Source organism: Dipodomys spectabilis, unplaced genomic scaffold, assembly GCF_019054845.1.
Source record: "Dipodomys spectabilis isolate Male_0828 unplaced genomic scaffold, ASM1905484v1 ptg000273l, whole genome shotgun sequence".
Taxonomy (NCBI): Eukaryota; Metazoa; Chordata; class Mammalia; order Rodentia; family Heteromyidae; genus Dipodomys; species Dipodomys spectabilis.
Window position 1 is genome coordinate 1 of NW_024870950.1, and position 23,961 is coordinate 23,961.

The window sequence follows — 23,961 nt, forward strand, 5'->3', positions numbered from 1 at the left end:
TAGAGTGCCAGCCTTGAGCAAAACACAGACAGACAAGCAATAGCATAAGGTCCTGAGTTCAAGCCCAGTGCTGAAATACACACACACACACACACACACACACACACACCCCTGCCAGCCAACCTGGGGCCGGCAGAGCCGGCGGAGACCCGGCCAGTGACGTACCTGGGGTGGCTCCTCCTCCACGCTCTGCTCGATGTCGTCGCTGAAGGACAGTTTGGCGTCGGCGATGGCACAGTAGTGGCGAGTCCACTTCTAAGAGCACAGGGGACCTCAGTCTCCCCATGCCCCAGGACCTGGGCACCCCACAGACAGCACCCCACCACGAACCGGGAACTGCCTCCTCTTCCATGTTCCTGACACTGAACTGGCTCTTCGGTAGACATTTGTTGTATAAATAAGACTTCTACTTTGGTTTCTTTGATCACTTTTAGGACTGTGTGAATATCAAATTCTCCTGCGTGTTTCACGTTTAGCCTTTCGTAAGGGGCAGGTGGTCTTAGGAGTCTTTATGGCTACCTTCTACTTTTTGGCTTTTCCTGCTTGTTGATCTGAAGACTTTCTACAGCATTTAATCATGACGTTAGTTATTTAATTTAGTGTGTGTGTGCAGGTGCTGGGTCTTGAACTCAGGGCCTGGGAGCTATCCTTTAGCTTTTTTTTTTGCTCAAGGCTAGCACTCCACCACTTGAACCCACAGCTCCACTTTGGGCTTTCTGGTGGTCAATTGGAGGATACAAGTTTCACAGACTCTTTGCTGGCTTCCAATTCCAATCCTCAGAGCTCAGCCTCCTGAGAAGCTAGGATTACAGGCGTGAGCCACCAGCGCCCGGCTAAAAAATAACTTTCCAAAATTAGCACCCAGTCAATGTACGTGTATATTCTTGCATTCAGTCAATTGTATCCACTAACGCCCTTTTTGTGGTCAGGAGTCACACTAGCATGCGCATGCACGTGCGCGTACACGTACACACACACACACACACACACACACACACACACACAGATTTTTTAAATGAAAGAGAACTGGGCGCTGGTGGCTGAGGAGATCTGAGGATCATGGCTCAAAGCCAGCCCAGGCAGAAAAGTCTGTGAAACTCTTATCTCCAATTAACTACTCAGAAAAAGCCAGAAGTGGCATTGTGGCTTAAGTGGTAGAGAACTAGCTTTGAGCAAAAGAAGCTCGGGCACAGTGCCCAGAGTTCAAGCCCTAGGACCAGTGTGCATATGTGTGCATGTGCAGAGAAAGAGAGAAGAGGGAGAGGGAGGGGGAGAGGAAGAGGGAGGGGGAGGGGAGGAAGGGAGGGGGGGAGAGGGAGGGGCAGGAGGAGAAGGGGGAGGGGGCGGGGAGGGGGAAGAGGGGAGGGGGAGGGGGAAGAGGGAAGGGGGAGGGGGAAGAGGAGAGGGGGAGGGGGAAGAGGGGAGGGGGAAGAGGGGAGGGGGAGGGGGAAGAGGAGGAGAACAAGACCAAGAAGAACAAGAAGAGGAGGTAGAAGAAGAGGTAGAAAGAGGAGGAGGAGGAGGAGGGGAGGAGGGGGGGAAGAGGAGGAGGAGGAGGAGGAGGAGGTGAGGAGGAAGAGGAGGAGGGGGGAAGAGGAGGAGGAGGAGGAGGAGGAGGAGGAGGAGAGGAGGAGGAAGGGAGGAGGAGGGGAAGAGGAGGAGGAGCAGGAGGAGGAGGGGAGGAGGAGTGCAGAGGTGGGAGGAGGCCCTGGCCCGGGCCGAGGCTGGAGGCCGGCTGGCGGAGGCCGGCTGGCGGAGGCCGGCCCACCTGGTCAATGGAGTCCCACATGGACAGCTCCCCCTGCTGTCGGTGCTCGTCCTTCTTGTCCTCCACATTGACATCGACGTCCCCTCGGGGACCCAGCTTCTTATGCTGCGGAGAAAAAGTACACAGGGCCGCCAGGGGGCGCTGCAGCGTCCCCTCCAAGACATGGCCCAGCCAGGGCGCCGCGTCCAGGCTGCCAGCCCAGCCTCGGCCTCCGCGCCACAGAGCAGCGGTCTCTACCCCGTGGGCTCAGCCGGAGCCCCCCACGCTCTCGGGGTTTCTCTGTCACGACCTGTCTCCCCACGAGATCAGCTTACTGACCCCCCCATACTCACGCATGCGACCTATCCCCCGAGTGTGACCTATACCCGAGTGCGACCTATCCCCCGAGTGTGATCTATCCCCCGAGTGTGATCTATCCCCCGAGTGCGACCTATCCCCCGAGTGTGACCTATCCCCCGAGTGTGACCTATCCCCCGAGTGTGACCTATCCCCCGAGTGCGACCTCCCCAAGTGTGACCTATCCCCCGAGTGTGACCTATCCCCCGAGTGTGACCTATCCCCCAAGTGCGACCTATCCCCCAAGTGCGACCTATCCCCCGAGTGTGACCTATCCCCCAAGTGTGACCTATCCCCCAAGTGCGACCTATCCCCCGAGTGCGATCTATCCCCCGAGTGCGACCTATCCCCCGAGTGCGACCTATCCCCCGAGTGCGACCTATCCCCCGAGTGTGACCTATCCCCCGAGTGTGACCTATCCCCCGAGTGCGACCTATCCCCCGAGTGCGACCTATCCCCCGAGTGAGACCTATCCCCCAAGTGTGGCCTATCCCACACACACGTCCTGGCCCTCAAGGTTAATGTGGGGCTGGCCATCAGTGTGATCCCAGCTACTCGGGAGGCTGAGATTTGAGGATCCTGGTTCGAAACCAGCCTGGGCAGACAAATCTGAGAAACTCTTTTTGATTTTTATTTTTTGTCAGTCATGGGGTTTGAACTCAGAGCCTGGGAACCATATCTGAGCTTTTCCGCTCAGGACCAGTGCTCTATCATTTGAGCCACGGCACCACTTCCGGTTTTCTGGCTGTTCACTGGAGATCAGAGTCTCAGACTTTTCTTGCCCGGGCTGGCTTTGAACCTGGATCCTCAGATCTCAGCCTCCTGAGTAGCTAGGATGACAGGTGTGAGCCACCGGCACCCAACCTTAGAGAGAAACTCTTATCTCTAATTAACCAGCAAAAAGCCGGAAGTGGAGATGGGTTCTGTATCAGCCCCCCAGGTGGGAGGAGACTCAGGGGCACCCACTGAGAAGCTGAATGACCGTGGCCGGGTCAGGGCGTGTGTAAGGAGAGCCAGCACTGCACCAGGCTGCGGGGCGCCCCCCCCCCCCGGGGCGCCCCCCCCCCCCCCCGGGGTCGCGGCGGCCCTGGTGGTTGCCTGGTCATCCCTGCACACCTACCTTGATGATGATCTTCTCCCGCAGCTGGCTGGGTGAGGGCAGCTGGTCAGCACTGACCTCCGTGGGCCGGGTCAGCAGCAGGTCGCCCAGCACCTCCTTGAAGACCTTGGCCATGTGGCGCTGCTGCTCCACGCTGCAGTGCTCCTCAATGGACAGGATCACCGGGAAGCTGTGGGTGGTGGAGGGGCCAGGCCCGGCTCAGGGGCACGGAGCAGGGGCCAGCGGGACCGCCCTCCACCCACCGTGTCCAGGCCAGAAAGGCATGGGGGGGCAGAGGAGGGAGAGCAGGCCACCCAGCAGGGGGCCCAACCAAGGACACCCCTCAGCCAGGCGCCGGTGGCTCACGCCTGTCATCCTCGCTACTCAGGAGGCTGAGATCTGAGGACCCAGGTTCAAAGCCAGCTTGAGAAGAAAAGTCCACAAGACTCAGATCTCCAATTCACCAGCAAAAAAAAAAACAGAGCCAGAAGCGGAGGTCTGGCTCAGATGGCCGCGCCGGACCTGAGCCCAAAAGCGCGGGGGCTGCGCCTAGGCCCCGAGTTCCAGCCCCGGGACCGGCACCAAAAATAAACACACGAAACAAAGTGTGGAGTGCCAGAGCCCATTCTCGGGGTGCTATTCCACACACCCCCAATGACCACGGCGGAGGCCACAGGAAGACTCACCGGTGCCAGCCAGGAGGGGGCGGGCAGTGTGCGTCCGTCCGTCCGTCCGTCCGTCTAGCTGCCTTCCTGGCAAACAAGCCCACTGACCTGGACGCCACAAAGGCGTGGTCCCTGATGGCCTGCACAACGTCCTCGAACTTGATCTTGGTGGTCCTGGTCCAGCCGTGGTAGATGATGGGCTTCCCGTCGGGCCCGTCCCAGCAGTCCACTGCGGAGGAGGAGCGGCCTCGGGTCCACCAAGGCGGGGGGGGGGGGGGGGGGTGGGCAGCCCAGGTCCCGGGACGGGCAGCGGGGCAGACACACCAGGGAGTGTGGGAGCAACTGGCCCTCACCCCTGACGGCATGGGAGTGTTTAGCGAGCCCTGAATGTGGCCGGCATGTAGCCAAATGCACCGCCCTGCTTGGAGTCTCCCGTGTGTGGGGTGCTTGTCCTGGGGGGCGGCCCGTGACAAGGCAGGAGCTTGTGGGAGGTCTTTAAGTCATTGGGGCATCGATCGTTAAAGGGCTCTGGGGACCCCGGCCCCTCCTCTTTCTCTTCAGGAGCCCAAAGCAATGAGTGCCCCGCCCATGCAGAGCAGCGGGCCAAAACCGCCTTTGAACACGGGAAGTTCGGGGCGCTGGCCGGCACCGCGCCCCAGCCCGAGACAGAATAGAGAGAGGACAAGGCCGCGCGGTGACCAGCAACGAGCCTCTGCCATCGGCTCAGCCAGGACACCATCTGACTAGCCTCCCCCCCTCCCAAGCAGGGGCTGCGAGGCGCCTGGCACACGCAGGGCCCACAGCTAAAACCGGCTGGACGGGACACGCGTGTGCTGCGGACGTGGGCGGCCCGGCCAGGCCCCAGATGCTGCCCCTGGCCAGCCACACCCCGCACCCAGCCCCGGGGCTACCGGGGCCGGCCAGCCTCCTCCCTGAGGGGCCCAGGTGGGGGGCTGGGACCCGCAGAGCTGCGGCCGACACTCACGCTCGATGCAGCGGCAGCCCAGACGCAGGCAGCGCACGTAGGCCTCGGTGGACGACTCGCTGCGGAGCTGGTCCCCGGTGAGGTACCTGCGGGCGGGGGGGGCACCGTGGGGGGAGGGCACCTCAGCCTGGGGATCTGGGCCAGACTCGCACGGTGGGCCTCAGACGTGCACCACTGGCAGGATCCGAACAGAGGCCACGCAGACGTTGGGAGACTTAATTCAGTGTGTGTGTGTGTGTGTGTGTGTGTGTGTGCACGCGCACGCGCGCCAGGCTTGAACTCGGGGGTCCTGCACTTCTGTTTGCCGTTTTCACTCAACAGCTGGGGCTCTGCCACCTGAACCATACCTGCTGTCCGGCATTTTGCCGTTTAATTGGACACAAGGATCTCACTGCCTTTTTCCGCCTGGGGTTTTGGCTTTGAACCGTGATCCTTAGATCTCGGCCTCCTGAGTAGGTGCGATTATGGCGTTAAGACACCAATTTGTAAATCAAGGGATAAAGCCTGGGAGGCTGAACTTCGAATCAATTTGCCTCCCAAAAGAGTTCACCTAAACTTCTCAGCCCCCAGCCTGGAGACGCGTGGGAAGGCATCAGTCTACAGTGAGCAGGGACTTTCCCCGCCCCACTTCACGGATTAAAGACGGGGACCCCTCTAAGCTTCTCTCTCTTCTGGCACTGCCCATCACCCAAAGAGGCGGGTGTAAGCACGTGATTCTCCGGCTTAATAGCCACCTCTGGCCCCCCGCTGCCTTTCACATGATTGGCAATCAGGCTGGCTGTGCTTTTCTCCCGAGCTGCCCTCCCAAACGCTAAGCTCTGGTGTTCCTGCCCCAGGCCCTTTGCACGTTCACTCTCCTGGTGAAACTCTCCTTCCGGCCTTGTTCAGTGTAATCCTGCCTCCAGCTCCCCGCCCCCCCCCCCCCCCCGCCGCTCCCCGCACCCCCCCCCCCCCCGCCCCGCGCGGGCCGGGCAGGCCCTGGGTGGTGTGGGCTCACGTGTTGTGGGAGGAGGAGATCCAGTAATGGGACAGGGGGTTGTTCATGTCCTGCATGTCCACCGTGTCGTACTTGTCGTCCCAGATGCTGTTCTCCCGGGAGAACAGGTAGGTGAGGAACTGCAAGAGCCACGGACGCGGGTCACTCGTGGCACCGGGCAGAGCCTGGAGGCTTCCGCGCTGCGCCCACGAGGCAGGAGCCGGTCACTCGCGGCACCGGGCAGAGCCTGGAGGCTTCCGCGCTGCGCCCAGGAGGCAGGAGCCGGCGCAGGCCCGGCCGCCGTCACCCAGATCCCAGGACAGACAGACGGACGACACGGGCCGCCCGCTCGTGTGCATGCGCAGGGACCCAGTGCTCAGCCCAAACTATGAATACTGCGAGAACACATGCTTCCTGCACGGAGGCGGGTGTGTGTGTGCGTGTGTGTGCGTGTGTGTGCGCGCGTGTGTGTGTGCGTGTGTGTGTGCGTGTGTGTGCGCGTGTGTGTGTGTGCGTGTGCGTGTGTGTGCATGCGTGAGTGCGTGTGTGTGCGTGTGTGTGTGCGTGTGTGCGTGTGCGTGCGTGCATGTGCATGTGTGTGCGTGCGTGTGTGTGCGTGGGCGCGTGCGTGTGCATGTGTGTGTGCGTGTATGTGTGTGTGTGTGTGTGTGTGTGCATGTGCGTGTGTGCGCGCCGGTACTGGGGCTTGAACTCAGAGCCTGGGTGCTGTCCCTGAGCTTTTCTGTTTCTCTTTCTTTTTGCTCAAGGCTGGTGCTCTGACACTGGAGCCGCAGCTCTACTTCCAGTTCTTTCTGCTGGTTACTTGGGAGATAAGAATCTCACGGACTGGCTCTGACGGGTCCTCGGGTCTCAGCCTCGTGGAGCACTGGGATTACAGGCGTGAGCCACCAGTGCCCGGCTTCGGACAGAACCTCGACGGGCAATAGTGCACATTTGTGGGTCGGCCCCTGGCTCAAGACGCAAGGCCGTTCAGAACACCAAGAGGGCAGGCCATGTCTTAGCCTAACTCCTGGTCCTTGAAAAAGAGCAGCAGGAGCGGGAGCTTCCCGACCGCCTTCACCCCCCCTCCCGCCCCCACCCCCCACTCCCCCTCCCGCCCCCACCCCCTCGCGGCCCTCCCCCCAGCCCCTCCCGCCCCCACCCCCTCGCGGCCCTCCCCCCCCCGCCCCTCCCGCCCCCACCCCCTCCCGGCCCTCCCCCCCCCCCCCCCCGCCCCTCCCGCCCCTCCCCTGCCCTCCAGCCACCAGCAGAAAGCCCGGCACTTGGTCAGAACCACGGCTCCTGCTGGTGGCTGGCGCCCTCTGGCGGCCGAATCAATAACTGGAAAAAAAATGCGGTCTGGACATTGCTGGACCAGTAGCTTCTAATGGCAATTTCCCTTAAACAGGTGAGACAGGAAGCAAACCTCAGCAGACACAGGTGTGAGGCAAACTCACACTTGTCTGCACACACACACACACACACACCCTGCCCACACACACACCTGCCCACATACACCCCCCCACACACCCGGCCCACACATACCCGGCGCACACACGCACACAAGCACACACACACGCCTGGCCCACACATACCCGGCCCACACACACACACATGCACACACGCACACACACACGCCTGGCCCACACATACCCGGCCCACACACACACACATGCACACACGCACACACACACGCCTGGCCCACACATACCCGGCCCACACACACACACATGCACACACGCACACACACACGCCTGGCCCACACATACCCGGCCCACACACACAAGCACACATGCACACACGCACACACACACGCCTGGCCCACACATACCCGGCGCACACACGCACACAAGCACACATGCACGCACACACACACACGCCTGGCCCACACATACCCGGCACACACACACACACATACACCCCCACACACACCCGGCCCACACATACCTGGCGCACACACACACACAAGCACACATGCACACACGCACACACACACGCCTGGCCCACACATACCCGGCCCACACACACACACACATACACCCCCACACACACACCTGCCCACACATACACCCACAAACACCCGGCCCACACATACCCGGCGCACACACACACACAAGCACACATGCACACACGCACACACACACGCCTGGCCCACACATACCCGGCACACACACACACATACACCCCCACACACACACCTGCCCACACATACCCGGCGCGCGCACACATACACGCACGCACACACACACCCGGCCCACACATACCCGGCACACACACACACACACATACAACCCCACACACACCCGGCCCACACATACCCGGCGTGTGCACACACACACGCACGCACACACACACCCGGCCCACACATACCCGGCACACACACACACACACATACACCCCCACACACACCCGGCCCACACATACCCGGCGCGCGCACACACATGCACGCACACACACACCTGCCCACACATACACACACAGCCCACACATACTCAGCGCGCACACACACGCACACACGCCCGGCCCACACATACCTGGCGCACACACACGCACGCACACACACGCACACACGCACGCACGCACACACGCCCGGCCCACACATACCTGGCGCACACACACGCACGCACACACGCACACGCACACACGCCCGGCCCACACATACCTGGCGCACACACACGCACGCACACACGCACACGCACACACGCCCGGCCCACACATACCTGGCGCACACACACGCACGCACACACGCACGCATGCACACACGCACACACACGCATACACGCACGCATGCACACACGCACACACACACACATGCACGCACGGCCCACACATACCCGGCGCACACACATGCACGCACACACGCCCGGCCCACACATACCCGGCACACACGCACACACACACGCACACACGCACGTACGCACACCCGGCACACGCACACACACACACACGCACACATGCACGCACGCATGCACGCACGGCCCACACATACCCGGCGCACACACACACGCACGCATGCATGCCCGGCCCACACATACCTGGCACGCACGCACACACGCACACACGCACGCACGCCCGGCCCCCACATACCCGGCGCACACGCATGAACGCACACACACGCACGCACGCGCGCATGCACGCGCGCACGCACGCACACATGCATGCACGCACGCACACATGCCCGGCCCACACATACCCGGCGCACACACACACACACACGCACACACGCACGTACGCACACCCGGCACACGCACACACACACACACGCACACATGCACGCACGCATGCACGCACGGCCCACACATACCCGGCGCACACACACACGCACGCATGCATGCCCGGCCCACACATACCTGGCACGCACGCACACACGCACACACGCACGCACGCCCGGCCCACACATACCCGGCGCACACGCATGCACGCACACACACGCACGCACGCGCGCATGCACGCGCGCACGCACGCACACATGCATGCACGCACACATGCCCGGCCCACACATACCCGGCGCACACACACACACACGCACGCACGCCCGGCCCACACATACCCGGCGCACACGCATGTACGCACACACACGCACGCACGCACACATGCATGCACGCACGCACGCACGCCCGGCCCACACATACCCGGCACACACACACACACATGCACGCACACCCGGCCCACACATACCCGGCCCACACGCACGCACGCACGCCCGGCCCACACATACCCGGCACGCACGCACACACGCACGCACGCCCGGCCCACACATACCCGGCACACACACATGCACGCACACACATGCACGCACACACGCACGCACGCACGCACGCCCGGCCCACACATACCCGGCACACACACATGCACGCACACACATGCACGCACACACGCACGCACGCACGCACGCCCGGCCCACACATACCCGGCGCACATGCACGCACGCACACACGCACGCACGCACGCGCGCCCGGCCCCGTACCTCATCCACAAACAGGAAGGGCTCCACAGTCTCTCTGACGGTGTCATCGATGAACCTGGTCATCCGCTCCCGGACTTTGTTTATATCCTGAGCCCAGGGCTCCTTCAAGGGACAAGGGGGACAAACGAGAAATCATCACAAATGCAGGTGACAAGACCCTCATCGCTCAGGTCCACGACGGAACCTCAGCCAACTCTGAGTCGCGGCCCGCAGGGGCCACACATCCGGCCGAGGCCTCCCGCCGCGCAGGCCTGGCTAGGAACCGGAGCAGAAGGGACGTAGGTCCGACCCCACGGGCCATGCAGTGCCGTCTGGTGCCCCACTGAGCTCTGCCTTGGCAATGCCTGAATAGCTATCGCCGACAAAAGCCAAGGGAGCACAGCTGTGTCCCAATAAAACTTTATTGACAAAAATAAGTGACGGCTGCAAGTGGCCTGTGCCTGCCCTGACTAGCTCTTGGCACAGATTTAGTCCCTAACACTCCGGACGTCACTGCCACGTTAGAGGCAAGGACAGACAGGCCCAGAGCGATCCCCTAAAGATGGCAGTTCACAGAGCTGGGAAGCAGCGGTCCGCGTTCCAAGTAAGCAAACTGGAAAACAGCTGCAGAATGGAGTCATGTGAGATCGTGCGCTGCCCAGATCAGAGGCTAGTGATGACTGAACTCTAGGTGGCCAGCTCAGTAATTGCTTCTGCAGTGCCAGAACATTCAGGAACATATCCACAGGGTGCAAACTGCCCCCACTACTGCCGTTACCCCCCCACACCCTGACACCCGGTGGTCACGGGCAGAAAAGATAGAACTTGGCTGGAAGCACACTGCTGCTGCCTCCGCTGACCCCCTCCGCTTTGCCCACGTTTTACATCCTCTGCTCTTACAGAGAAGAAAGGCCAGCAGCTCACATCTGTGATCCCAGCTACTCAGGAGGTTGAGATCTGAGGTTCACGGTTCAAAGCCAGCTTAGGCAGGAAAGTCCATGAGACTCATCTCTGAGTGAGCACTAAAAGAGCCAGAAGTGGAGCTGTGGCTCAAAGGGTAGAGTGTTAATCTTGAACAAGGACTCAGGCCCTGAGCTCAAGTCCCAAGACAGACTCAAAAAAAGGAAGGAAGGAAGGGAAAAAAAAGGAAGGGAGGGAGGGAGAAAGGGAGGGAGGGAGGGAGGGAAGGAGGGCAAATGTGCCCCAGGCCCTATGGTGGATGGGAAGGGCGGATGTGAGAAGGAGCAGGGGGCCAGTGACAGACATAACGGGGTCGCAGAGCCCCGCCTGGCTGGCACAAGGTGTCAAACCATGCCCGGCTGCGGTGGCTCTTGCCAATCTCCCTGGGCAGGAGCGCCAGCCAGGAGGCTGCAGAGACGGCGCTCCATGCCGTCCACAGTCCACACGTCAGAGAGTGCGGGACGGCCGAGGAGGCCGTCCACCTCCCTCGGAACGAGCTCTCGGCTTTGTTAAAAGGCCCGGGTGCCAGCAGCTGTAGGACCTCTGTGTGACCTCTGCCAGAAGAGGCCCAAAATGCCTCGACACTGTGATACAGCGCAGCAATGAAAGTAAATACACAACTAAAGCCCCGGCGCAAGCAACACCGCGCACGGACTGGACGAGGCCCACGCTGAAATCTTCCCTCCCACTGGTCACAGGCTCACGCCTGTAACCCCAGACACTCAGGAGGCTGAGGCCTGAGGATCACAGCTCAAAGCCAATTAACCAGCAAAAGATACAACACGTCGAAAAATAGAACACCTGCCGTGAAACGGTGGCTTGCGTGGTGGAGCACCGGCCTGGAGCAAAAACGCCAGGGAAGAGTGAGCGGTTCTGAGTTCAAATACTGGCACACACTCAAAAACAAATGACCACTTTACCTCTACTGAACACAACCTCGGGAAGCACATGCTATTCTCTGTGCTGTATAAATGGGGAATCTGGGGCCTCTATCAGTACAGAAGTTGAGGGAGATAGTACCCAGGCAGGCCCAACCAGCTCTAGGGGCTGACCTTTAACCCCACTCTTAGACACACACACACACACACACACACACACCCTCCTCTTTCTTTTCCTCCTCCTCCTCCTCTTCCTCCCCCCTGAGTTATGTTCATCTGCCATCAGTGGAGATTCAGACAGTCCACGTTTCCATCCTGATTACAACACTGCCATTACGTACCAGGATCAGTACCGAGGACAGGGACTATTTAATATCTCTTTCACTATCTTAAGTTTTTGAGGCGGGTATGGTGGCACATGCCTGTAATCCCAGCATGGAAAGGCTGAGGGAGGAGGATCTACCTCAGCCAAGGCCAGCACGGGCCGGGTGGATCTGTCTCAAAAACAAATAAGCAAGTGCATAAATAAGTCAGGTTTTCGTTCTAAACCGCACGCAGCCAACGTGCTTGCTAGAAGAACCGTAATCACTTTCGCCCCAAGGGCCAAGGAGGCATGCAGAGTACCCGTCCCCCAAACGCACAGGCTGCTTAGGGGTGCTGGGTTCTAATTCCGCAGGCTCACTCACTCCTCTCTGGGTCACGTGACCCTCCCGCCGGTCATTCATGACAGTCCAGTCATTCATTCACTCTATTGCAGGAGAAATGGCACCCGTGGCCACCAGGTGGCGCTAGGCCTGCTGCTGGACAGCAGCTCTAAGGCCGGACACCAGTTCTTTCCCAGAATGCAATTCAACGCTACAGAGCTCTCAGTGCACAGGGCTGGGAGGCCACCCCGAGTGACCGCGGTGGGGGGGGGGGGCCATCTCGAAGGCCACCAGCAAAGAACAAGGCTGGCGGCATGGTTCAGCAGCGTCACACGGGCCAATAAAACAGCTCAGAAAGACAGTTAAGTGTCACAGCGGCCAACGTGTCCCGGAGCCCGATAAACCCCTCCGTCCCCCGCGGCTAAGCCCCGGCCCGGCCTCAGGCTGAGCCAGAGCTGCTCCCCACCCCCCATTCACATCTCTACGGGGGGCACGGCCTGGCACGCTGCTCGGGCAGCCATCCCACCCGGGCCTCATTGGGGGCTGCGGGTCTCCTGCAACAGGGGCTGTCACCTGACGCGCAACGGGAATGTGACACAGGATCGTGGCTTCTCAAGTAGACCCCGTTCCGTGCGCAACGCGGCGCTTCTCCAGCCAGGAAAGCGAGGTGCGGGCGGGTTGCAGGAGGAAGCAAAGGCAAGAACACGGACGATCTAAATGTTAGCGGGCTCAGTAGTCGCTGATCTGGGTTTGGGGTGTGTTTTCTTGTCTGTTTTGTTTCTTGCTTTGTTGTTATTTTGCTGGTCCTGGGGCTTGAACTCAGGGCCTGGGCGCTGTCTCTGAGCTTTTGGAATGGTAGGTTAGCACTCTACCACTTTGAGCCACAGCACCACTTCCAACTTTTTGGTGCTTCGTCGAAGATAAGAGTCTCAAGGACTTTCCTGCCGGGGCTGGCTTTGAACCACGATCCTCAGATCGCAGCCTCCTGAGTAGCTAGGATGACAGGCGTGAGTCACCGGCACCTGGTAAATTAATTGTGCTGTGACCCTAAAAAGTACTCTAAAAAACAAAGACTAGATGGGAGAAAATGAGGAAAGAAATAAGGGAGGGAGGGAGGGAGGGAGAGAGGGAGGGAGCGGTGGCCGGGTCACTGATCTGTCAATGACCGATATAAAGAGGAACTGTAAACTCAGGACACCCACGCATGTGCTCATACTATGGCCGTTTTCTGGTCCCTCAGTTGGCGGGGGGGGGGGCCTCTCCTCCCCATTTAGAGAGAAGGAGACTGAGGCACAGAGAGACTAAGACACCTGCCCGAGGCCACACAGCCAGTGAGAGGACCCAGGTTTACCTTACTGCCATGCCCGTGTCTCAGTCCCAGCCCTGCCGTCTTGGGGACTGTGTTCCCTTTGGAGGGGGGCCCCGGCTGCCACGGGGTGTCCAGAAGCATCCGTGGCCTCCGCATCCCCCCCCCCCCACATCCAGCTGCATCTCCCACTGTGGCACCCAACAACGTCCGCAGGCCCTGGCCACATCTTCCGGGGCCCCATGCCACCTTCTGTGGGAATCAGCACGCCTGAGGACGTGCCAGGCCCCAGAGCCCACGCGCAGCCCAGCTCCCAGCCGAAGCCCCGGGGTGCAGCCACCCCGCGCCACCCAGCCCCTCCCTGTGGCGTTCCTCATCAATGCCGGCCCGCGGGACCCAGCCGCGGAAGCCGGCCATGCTGTGTGGCACCCGCCTTCAGCCCGGGCACGGGTGAGGCTACCGCCCAGCCCCCAGCTCCGCGGTCTCCTCACCTGCTGCTCGTGCAGGAGGAACCTCTGGAAGTCCTGCAGGTACACCACAGAAGCCTCCAGCCGGTCCGTGTTCCTGCCCCGGGGAGAGAGAGAGGAGGGGGCCTTCACGGGCAGCCAGCGCCCCCGAGCCAGGCCCCACGAGCACACGGTCCCCACAGAGAAGCAGGGACAGGGCAGGCGGGGACGCCCCAGGGCCTCTGCCCCCGTTCCGGAGGCCGAGCGGCTGCTAGAACAGACGCGCCGAGGCCGGGAGACCAGGGCTCAGCCACGGCTGGGAAAGAGCGCCAGGCCCGGAGCTCGAGGAAGGAGGCCGGCACCGTGCGGCGCACGCCATCATCCCAGCTGCTCAGGAGGCTAAGATCTGAGGATCGCAGTTCAAAGCCAGCCTGGGCAGGAAAGTCGGTGAGACTCTGATCTCCAAGAACCAGGAAAAAGCTGAAGTGAAGCTGTGGCTCAGGTGGCAGAGCACCAACGCGGAGCAAAAAACTAACGAGGGCTTGGGAGGTGGCTCCGTGGTAGAGCGCTGGCCTAGCATGCCTGAGGCCCTGGGTTCCAGTCCTCAGCACCACAGACAGAAAAAGACAGAAGTGGCGCTGTGGCTCAAGTGGTAGAGTGCTAGCCTTGCGCAAAAGAAGCTCAGGAACAGGCCCTGAGTTCAAGTCCAGGACTGGCAAAAAAAAAAAAAAGCACCTAATGGAAAGCACCCAGGCCCTGAGTTCAAGCTCCACTACTGGTGCACGCATGCGTGTGCAGACACACACACAAAGACTGCACACCCGTCTGGCATGTGCTCTGCCGTGGACAGGGTCAGATTTGGACGGTGATGAGAGATAAGGCATTCATTCGGCCATGAGGACTCGAGCCCCAGACCCCAGCCACCGCCCAGGTGTCCCCAGCCCCATGCAAACACATCTTCTGGTCAGAAAGGCGTGGGGCACACAGGACACTTGTGGGACTTGTGAGCGCTGCTAGGGAAGGCCCTGACAAGTCCCGCAGCGGGACTCTAAGGGCACACGTGTCCTTGGTGTCTGTGACATGTCAAGCGCCACGCGAAGCCATGTCCGCGTGTCAACTCGCTACGACTTTGACCATTAAGAGTTTCAGGTTTGATTTGAAACAAAAGACAAACAAGAAAACGGCTCACTTGTGCAATCCCACGCAGGACACTGCAAGAAGCACCCGAGGCCTTCAGGCCTCTTTCCAGAATGCTCTGGACTCTCCCCGCCCCCCACCATGCATTGCTACTCCTGCTACAGTCTTGGGATGGTCAGCACCCCCCCACCTCCCCCACGACGGCCGTCCCAGAGGTCAGCGGGGCAGAGGACACAGTGCTCCGAGTGCCAGAGTCAGGCGGGAAGCTCCTCACCCCAGAATGAACACGGAGGAATCCTTCTTGAATTCATCAAGTATCTGCAATGGGAACACGCAGAGAACGAGGATGTTAGATGAGTTATGCAGCCTGCCTGTCCCCCTAGCTACTCGGGAGGCTGAGATCGGAGGATCAACAGTTGGAAGCCAGCTCCCACAGGCAAGTCCAGGAGACTCTTATCGCCAAGGAACCACTACAAAGCCAGAAGTGGTGCTGTGGCTCAAGCAGTAGAGCGCCAGTCTGGAGCACAAGAGCTCAGGGACAGTACCCAGGTCCTGAGTTCAAGTCCTAGTACCTGCTCACATACACACACCAAAATAAAGGCAACTGTATAGGGCGGTCGTTCCTTGGCCAGGCGGGAGAGGAGCGGCTCCTGTCTGGGATTCCTGGTACAGGCGGGACTCTGTGAACCCTCTTACCGATTTCTGCTGCTCGAACATCAGCTTTTTGTAGAAGAGATGCAGCTGTTCAAAGCTGAGCTCGTCTTTGTGGGCGCTGATTTCCTGTCAACAGCAAGCACGTGCCATCACCGCGCGTCAGAAGCTGCTCGACGCCGGCCTCTGCCCTCAGCAGAAAGCATCTGGCTAAAGTCCATCTTAACCAAAACTGTCTTCAGGCTCCTAGCCTGTCTGCCCGTGAAAACACGGGGACCAGGGCAGCGCACCCCAAAACCCCTGCAAGAGTCTCAGCCCAGTTTCCAAAAGCTGCAGAGAACTCCTCCTGCAGGAGGGCAAAGAAACTGTGGAAGAGCCGGGCACTGGTGGCTCACACCTGTCATCCCAGCTACTCAGGAAGCTGAGATCTGAGGATGGCGGTTCAAAGCCAGCCTGGGCAAGAACGTCTGTGGGACTCTGATCTCTAACGAACCACCAGAAAACCGGAAGTGGTGCTGTGGCTCAAGCAGTAGAGCGCTCGCCTTGAGCTGAAGAGCTCAGGGACAGCGCCCAGGCCCAGAGTTCAAGCCCACAACCAACAAAAAAGAAAATAGACTTCCCGATCCTGATGCTTTTATAAATATCTACATATAATTTATACTTTAAAGCATAATGCTTTTCTTTAAGCCTGACTCCATTCAGACGGCTTCATGGCTCTGGGTAATTTAATTTTCACACCACTGGAAGACACTCGGTGCCTTCATCTGTAACATGGAAGGCCGCCAGTCCTCCCAGCCCCACCCCCAGGGCCTCCAAGAAACCACATTTTCCCCTTCCTCTGCTCCACCCATCTGTGTTCTCTGTGAGTGCCTAAGGAACGTTCCAGAGAGGTCAGAGGAAGGCGTGGCCAGCAGTTCTAGGAGCTCAGTAATTGAAAGATGAAGCTGGATTGCTGGTGGTTCACACCTACAATCTAGCTACCCAGGAGGCCGAGACAGGAGGACCAAGGTTCCAGGCCAGCCCAGGCAGGAAAGTCTGTGAGATTCTTATCTCCAGTTAACCACCAGAAAGCCAAAAGTGGAGCTGTGGGTCGAGTGGTAGAACACCAGCCTTGAGTGAAAAAGTTAAGCAAGAACACAAGATCTGGAGTTCAAGCCCCAATACAGCGCGTATGTGTGTGTGCACACATGTGCACATGCACATGTACACACAGGCACACATGCATGACACATGTATTCATATTCCCGGGAAGGAAATGGGGGACTGTCCGGGGAAGGGTGGTGGGGAGACAGAGCTGAGGTCTCAAACAGACATCACAGTCACCACAGGCTACACCTCTGCAGCGCAGAGACCTTTCTAGAACTCCATTCCCCAGCACAGCAGGCCGCCCGGCGGGCCTGCGGCCCGTTGAGCAGGATGGAGCGGCAGGGCTGCAAGACTCACCATGAACTTGTCCTTGAGGAGTTTCACGCTGTTCACCTTGAAGTTCACTGTGGGCAGAATGGCCTTCATCTCTCGGAGGCCAATGCTGAGTGGAGAGGAAACGAAAGGAGGGAGGGACGGAGGGAGAAAGAGACGGAGAGAAGGAGAGAAAGAGAGAGAGAGAGAGAGAGAGAGAGCAGCTCATCAACCATCAACCTCAAGGCAGCGGTGGAGAGTGTGCGCGGCCGTGGGAGTAGCTCTCGGTGCGCAGATGCACCTCCTAGCGCTGTGCCAGGAGGGGGCCGTGCCCACCGCCAGAGACAGTTCTGGAGGCCGGCCAGAACAGAGAATCTCAGGACAGATTGCACCGGGGTGCACAGCACACCGCGGTCTGGCCGACCCCAGCAGGGACGGTCGTGAACCCCGAACCAGCACGAGAGGCCCACCGCCCAGCGGCTCCCCACATCAGCTGCCTTGCCCAAGCAAGCCCCCAGTGTCAGCACACCAACCAGCACCGCCTCAACCACCTTTCCCGAGCTCCCCTGGAATCCACACCCGCACCCCCCAGCAGCCTCCGCCTCCTCCACAGCAGACATTACTAAACCATCGCTGTGCTCTTCTCAGTCTCCAGCGCCAGCCTGGCCAAGGGCCAGGATCCAGTCCACAGTGCACCTGGGACAGCCATTCCCAATCGAGCAAAGCTGGTTCACACACACACACACACACACACACACACACGCACACTTCCCTGCCAGCCCAATGCCCAAGGTGTGAGGTAGGGATGACTCTTCTAAGCTGAGGACACGGCGGCCCGGGGACATGAAATGGCCAACCACCACTCACGCAGCGGCAGGCGAGAGGGTGAGCTTTACACCTCTGCTGGATAGGACTCTCCAGGGGGTGGAAGCGGCCGACATCTGTGCTGACCCGCGGGGGCTCGAATGGCCCCGGCCACGTGCTGCCACTCCTCATTCTATGGCATGTAACTTCCATTCCTTGGGACACGGTCAGCGGCCGTCTGGGCAGGGCTCGGCCCTCTAGGAACCTGGGCGGCACCCTGCCGGGGACTGCACCAAGCTCTCTGGCTCCCGGCTTCACTGTGAAGCTATATAGTTTAATTATTCAATTTCCAGTGCCCAGAGGATGCCAGGCGTGCCCAGCCCGGAGCCTCTTAACCACACGCAAGCCATCGGCACAGAGGGAGATGCACGGAGCCACGCCTGTCTCCGCTGCCACCTTCCCCAGCCCAGCCGCACAGCCCGCAGGACGGAGGAAGCGGACGCTGCGTCCGCAAAGGTCTTATCTGCCGCAGGGCCGTGGGGAGGGGAGGATGCTGAGAAAATGGAAGCCCGTGTGCCCGGCGTGAATGGCCTTGTGCATAAAACAGCGCCACAGGCCTTCACACTGTTACGAAGAGGGCCAGGACAGACTACGGGGCCCAGAGCGGGAAGCAGAGGCGGGGAGCGTTAGCCACAGCAGCGGACAAGGAGAGGCAGCCCAAGCATCCTTCAGCGATGGACGGACACCCACCATATCACCTGTAAGTCAAGCATGGTGCAGCAGGCCTATAATCCCGGCTACTCAGGAGATGGCAGAGGCAGTGGGGGGGGGGGGGGGGGGAGGAATCATAAATTCAAAGCCAGCCAGGACAAAGTGAGACCCCACCTCAGGAGAAAAATCCCCAGAGAGGTGAGGTGGTTCAAGCATGTAATCCGAGCAACCTGGCAGGCAGAGATGGAAAGCAGGGGATTGGAATCTCAGGCCAGGCTGGCAATACGTGCATGAAAACCAAAGGGCTGAGAGCATTGCTTAACAAGTAGAAGCTTGTAGAGCAAGCTGCGGTTCCTGGGTTCAATCCCCACTGCCGGAAGCAGAAGATAGGAATGTCTCTAGATGCAGGGAGTCGTGCTCAGCTTTTAAGAGGAAGACTATCCCAGCAGACTCTGAAGAAAGGCGCGGTGGGGTACGCCAGACCCTGGAGGCCCCTGCCAGCCCTCCAGCTGTGCTGGACATGGATGCGGCTGTGCCAACCTCAAAATGGGTAAACACGTGCTCTGTGTGCGGTCACATACAGAACTATAGCTTTCATGGTAGACATTAGCTTCATTGGTTTTCCTCATCAGGAAGGACAGATTTCTGTCTCGCGCTAGCTTTTCAAGAGGAAAATTTAAAAGAAAAAGCCACCCCGGAATAGTCTACCCTGGCGCGGTCCACACCAAGCTGAGTTGCTTCAGGTACGTGACTCGGCCTCTCTGGGCCGAGAATGCCCAGCGGGAGCCCCTGCCCCACGCATTCTCCACAAACTGCCACCACGGTGCCAGTGGAGAGGCTGAGAAGCCACCCAGGAACCCAGGCCAAGCAAAACACCTGGGATCCGGGCTCAGCCCTGCCGCCTGGAGCCCTGCCCTGGCCTCGGATCCCCGGGTTCTCCTTCAGGAAACCATGAGCCGATTCCTCCCCGTGGGCGGCAGGAAAGGGGGGAGCGGCCGCGTGTTCACGGCGCCTGGGACACTGGCTTGTGAGGCGCTCCCTGTGGGCCTCGGGAAAGGTGGGGCTTTTCCATGTGTTGACAGAGCTGCAGGGAGGTGACACCCAGAAGCCCGCTTCCTCCCTGCGGAGGGGACCGTGGCTCACAGCTGAGATCCCAGCTATGTGGGAGGTGAGGTCTGAGGAGCGAGGTTCCGTGAGGCTCTTATCTCTAACAAGCAGAAAGCCCAAGGGCAGCTGTGGCTCTCGTGGCAAAGCCTTGAGTAGAAGAGAAAAAGTCAGCATGCAGTGCAAGTCCCAGTACAGGCACCGACGGAGAGAGACTCTCTCCAGAGAGAGAATGACTCAAAGTCCGGCACGCAAAGTGCATAATAAATGGGTTTTTTTTCCAGGTGTGGTGACACACGCCTGCGATCCAAGTAAACTCGGGAGACAGAGATGGGAGGATCGTGGTCTGAACCGGCTGGGGTCAAAGAGTCAGCAAGACCTCATCTTCCGACCAAGCCAGCCACCGCAGCCTAAATCTGTAATTCCCGCTATGCAGGAGGAAGAGCACAGTCTGAGGTCCCCCCGCGACTGTCCACCAGGCCAAAGCACAAGAACCCATCTCCAAAACAAACCCAGAACCAACACACCAAAAGCAAAAGAAGAGTGGGCGTGGCCAGAAAGAAAGAAATGCAAATTTAAGCAAATGTAAGCCGTCATCATTCAAACCTGAGGTTCACAGCGGGTCAAAGTCGGCAGCCCGGGAGGTCCCGACCCGTGACCGGATGTGGACGTCTGCACATGCACAAGTTTACACAGAGGTTTGCACCCTCATCTTTCACACCCAACGGAGAAGGATTGATCGTGTAGGCCTCGACACAGAGATGATTGCTGGGAATGCACAGCATCCACCCAGGCCACACATTTGTTAAAGAAATGAGAGTGAGGTCTGGAGCAACCCCACCTCACCTCAGCCCAGCCCTGGACAGGACCCACACTGAGCCCCAAAGCCAGGCACCGGCGGCTCACACCTGGAACCCCAGCCACTCAGGAGGCTCAGATGAGGCCTGAAGTTCAAAGCCAGCCCAGGCAGGAAAGTTCGTGAGACCCTTGTCTCCACATAACCGCCAAAAAGCCTGACATGGTGCTGTGGCTCAAGGAGTAGAGTGCCAGCCTTGAGCAGAAAAAGCTCACAGACGGCGTGAGGTCCTGAGTTCAAGCCCCAGTACTGGCAACCGAAACATCATAATAAATTGTAAGTCTAAAGCAAACAAATTTTGTGAAGGATTCTTACCTGTTTCTTCTGGTTTGATCCACAGAATAAATCTGTTTTCTCAGCCAACTAGGAAGAGATTGGAGACCAAAAGAGAAAGAATATTAGAAACCGGTGCAAGTCCCAGTATGCTCCTTGCAAAAAAAAAGAAGTCATTTCAGGCTGGGCACTGGTGGCTCACACCTGTCATCCCAGCTACTCAGGAGGCTGAGATCTGAGAACTGTGGTTTAAAGCCAGGCCGGGCAGAAAAACTCGTGAGACTCTAATCTCCAATGAATCACCAGAAAACTGGAAGTGGAGCTGTGGCTCAAAATGGTAGAGTGCTAGCCTTGAGCAAAAGAAATCTGGAGGGGAAAAAAAAAACAACAACTTTGGGACGGCACCCAGGCCCTGAGTTCAAGCTCCGTAACCACCAACAACAACAAAAAGGCAAGATTTGGGGCTGGGAAGGTGGCTCAGTGGTAGAGCGCTTGCCTCGCATGCATCAGGCCCTGGGTTTGATTCCTCAGCACTACATAAGCAGAAAAAGCCAGAAGTGGCACTGTAGCTCAAGTGGTAGAGCGCTCGCCTTGAGCTGAAGAGCTGAGGGACAACGCCCAGACCCAGAGTTCAGGCCCCACGACCAACCAAAAAAAAAGGGGGGGAGATTTCATCAAGTTCTAACTCCCTCTACCGAGGGTCACGAATGCCCAGACCAATCAGGAAAATGGGGCAGAGGGAAGAGGCTCGGCTCACTGAGTTCACCCCAATCCCTTCCCCCCAACACACACACACACACACACACACACACACACACACACACACACACCCTCCCAGGGAGCACAGCAGGAGAATCCACCACCTCTACTGAGCACCACTGTATACCAGATACTCGATGAGCCTCAAAGATGCGAAGCCCCACGTTTACACCTCCCCCCACCCCGGTCTGTGTCCCCCAAGGCGGCAGGGCGGGGAGCACGCAGGTACCTCTCGATCATGCTTGGGGTGGAGGCGCTCAGCGCTTCTTGGTGGAGGATCTTCAGGCCAGACAGCCACTTCACCGCTTCCTCCCTGGAGTCGGCTGCAGGGGGGGGAGCCGGGGGGAGGGGTGAGCTCCGGGGGCCATCTGGGCCCCTCTCGGGCTTCGAGTTCCCAACAGTCCACCCTCAGCCACCCGTGGCCGGAGGCCGAAGCCCCCGCACCCCCACAACCCCGCATGACAGCATTCGGAGATGGGGCCTTGAGAGGCGATGGGGTGCAGGCGAAGTAAAGAGGGGGCCGTGCCCTTCGCTGGCACGGGTACCGTGAGGAAGGCGGCCCCAGCAAACCGAGGGGGGCGTCCCCAGAACCCTCGGCGCCCGCCCCACCGCCTGGCCCTGCCGGCCTCCAGCAGCGTCACCGAGCGGAGGCTGCGCTGTGTGCGCTGGCCACCAGAGTGGACCGAGATTCCAAACAAACGCCCACCGTCCACCGGCGCTGGGCTCCACGCCGGGTACCCCCGCCTGACCCCTCCGGGGAGTCACACTCCAGGCCTTCACCCCACCCGCAAGTGCCGAGGTCACAAGGAAACGCTCCCCGGGGAGCCCCGGGTGTCTCCCGACTCACAGCGTGAAGCCGCGCCGCTGACCCCTGACCGCCACCGGGTCACGCTAGGTGGGCAGCCCGTGCCTGGGTGGGGGCAGCACCGCCCGCGCCGCCCGCGCCGCCCCGCCTGCCACCCCCCACTCATCGCCTTGTCTGAGGTACCACCTCAATGTCCTCTGAGAAGCACCTCGTGGCTGCACAGGCCCCGGCCCATCCAGGACAATCTGCCCAGGACCCTCCACCCTTCCCCCCTGCAGTCCACACCCCTACAGCAGGAAACATGGCTCCAGGCCACACGCGTGGAGATGGGATGCCTCGGGTGGCCATCCGGATCTCAGGAGCTTCTGGTCCTGTCACCGAGCGGTGGAGCTCATGGCCCTATGGCAATAGTTCCTCAGGGAACTGCAGGATTTCTGGTTCCAGTGGACGGGGAGGGGGCTGGGAGGGAGCAGGCGCCGCTGTCCCGAGGGAAGCGCCCTGCTCTGGGACAGGCAGCTGCCACTCTGCAGCCAGCAGGCCAAGGCCACAGAGTGTGGAGAAAACAGGCCCCGAGAAGCAGTGTGCCCAGAGCAGTGCCTGGGGCCTGGGGTCTCCGTCCAGGTCTGGGGCTCAGGGCAACCCTCAGGTGAGGTGCACTGAAGCCAGCCACTCAGACCCCGACCTCGGGCACCCCTGGGCTCCCCACCCAGAGCCCCGGGGGCTTCCGGGCTCCGCCTGACCTGCTCTCCAGCAAAGTCAGCCTCCCACCCACCATGTGTCCACATGTGCGCCGTGTGCATGTGTGTGCTGAGCCTTGCCAAGGACATACATGTGCTGCGTATATGCGTGGCTGTGTGTGCATGCGTGTAACACATATTGTGCTGCGTATAACTACTGTGTTGTGATACATGTTTTGTGTTGTGTGATTCATGTGCTTTGTGTGGGATGTGCTATGTTTGCTGCTAGTGTACACATGGATGTGTGTTGTGTGTGCATGTGTGTACTGCCATGAGTCTGTAACTTGCCATGTGTGGTATGAGTGTGCATGTGTTGTGTGAATGCATATATGTGTGCAGGTTGCAGTGTGTCCTGTGTACACATGTGTGGTATGTGGTATGTGTGTTAGTGCTGTGCATGTGCCTTGTGACACATGGTAGTGTGTACATGTATGTGCAGGGAGCATTGTATGCTGGGTGCACACACGTGTGTTATGCGCTGTGTTGTGTATTCACATATGTTGCACATATGCATTGCATACTGTCTTTATGCATGTGTTGCGTGCATGTATGTGCCTGTGTGCATATAAGACCTCATAAGGTGCTGTGTGCACATGCAAGATCTCATGCATGTGCTGTATGTGTGTGTGCTGTATGCACATGTGTGCACATACAAGATCTCATGTGTTGTGTGCACACGTGGGTGGTGCATGGGTGTGCATACAAGATCTCATAATG

General features: G+C 59.5%; 1 protein-coding gene across 1 annotated transcript in view; it reads right to left on the reverse strand.

The window, feature by feature from the left end:
• Positions 1-123: 123 nt before the first annotated feature.
• The window catches only part of LOC122126051 (1-phosphatidylinositol 4,5-bisphosphate phosphodiesterase gamma-2-like), a gene marked incomplete at its 3' end in the record, with an annotated part of 53,012 nt that continues 29,174 nt past the window's right edge, over positions 124-23,961 (reverse strand). The window contains exons 4-16 of the mRNA XM_042700598.1: positions 21,932-22,025; positions 20,986-21,033; positions 17,241-17,325; positions 15,843-15,926; positions 15,421-15,464; positions 14,055-14,127; positions 9,797-9,898; positions 5,851-5,969; positions 4,854-4,939; positions 3,977-4,097; positions 3,225-3,393; positions 1,769-1,873; positions 124-255 (exon numbers count right to left, since the gene is read on the reverse strand). Coding sequence (XP_042556532.1) covers positions 124-255; positions 1,769-1,873; positions 3,225-3,393; positions 3,977-4,097; positions 4,854-4,939; positions 5,851-5,969; positions 9,797-9,898; positions 14,055-14,127; positions 15,421-15,464; positions 15,843-15,926; positions 17,241-17,325; positions 20,986-21,033; positions 21,932-22,025 — 1,262 coding nt within the window. The remainder of the gene's footprint in view (positions 256-1,768; positions 1,874-3,224; positions 3,394-3,976; positions 4,098-4,853; positions 4,940-5,850; positions 5,970-9,796; positions 9,899-14,054; positions 14,128-15,420; positions 15,465-15,842; positions 15,927-17,240; positions 17,326-20,985; positions 21,034-21,931; positions 22,026-23,961) is intronic.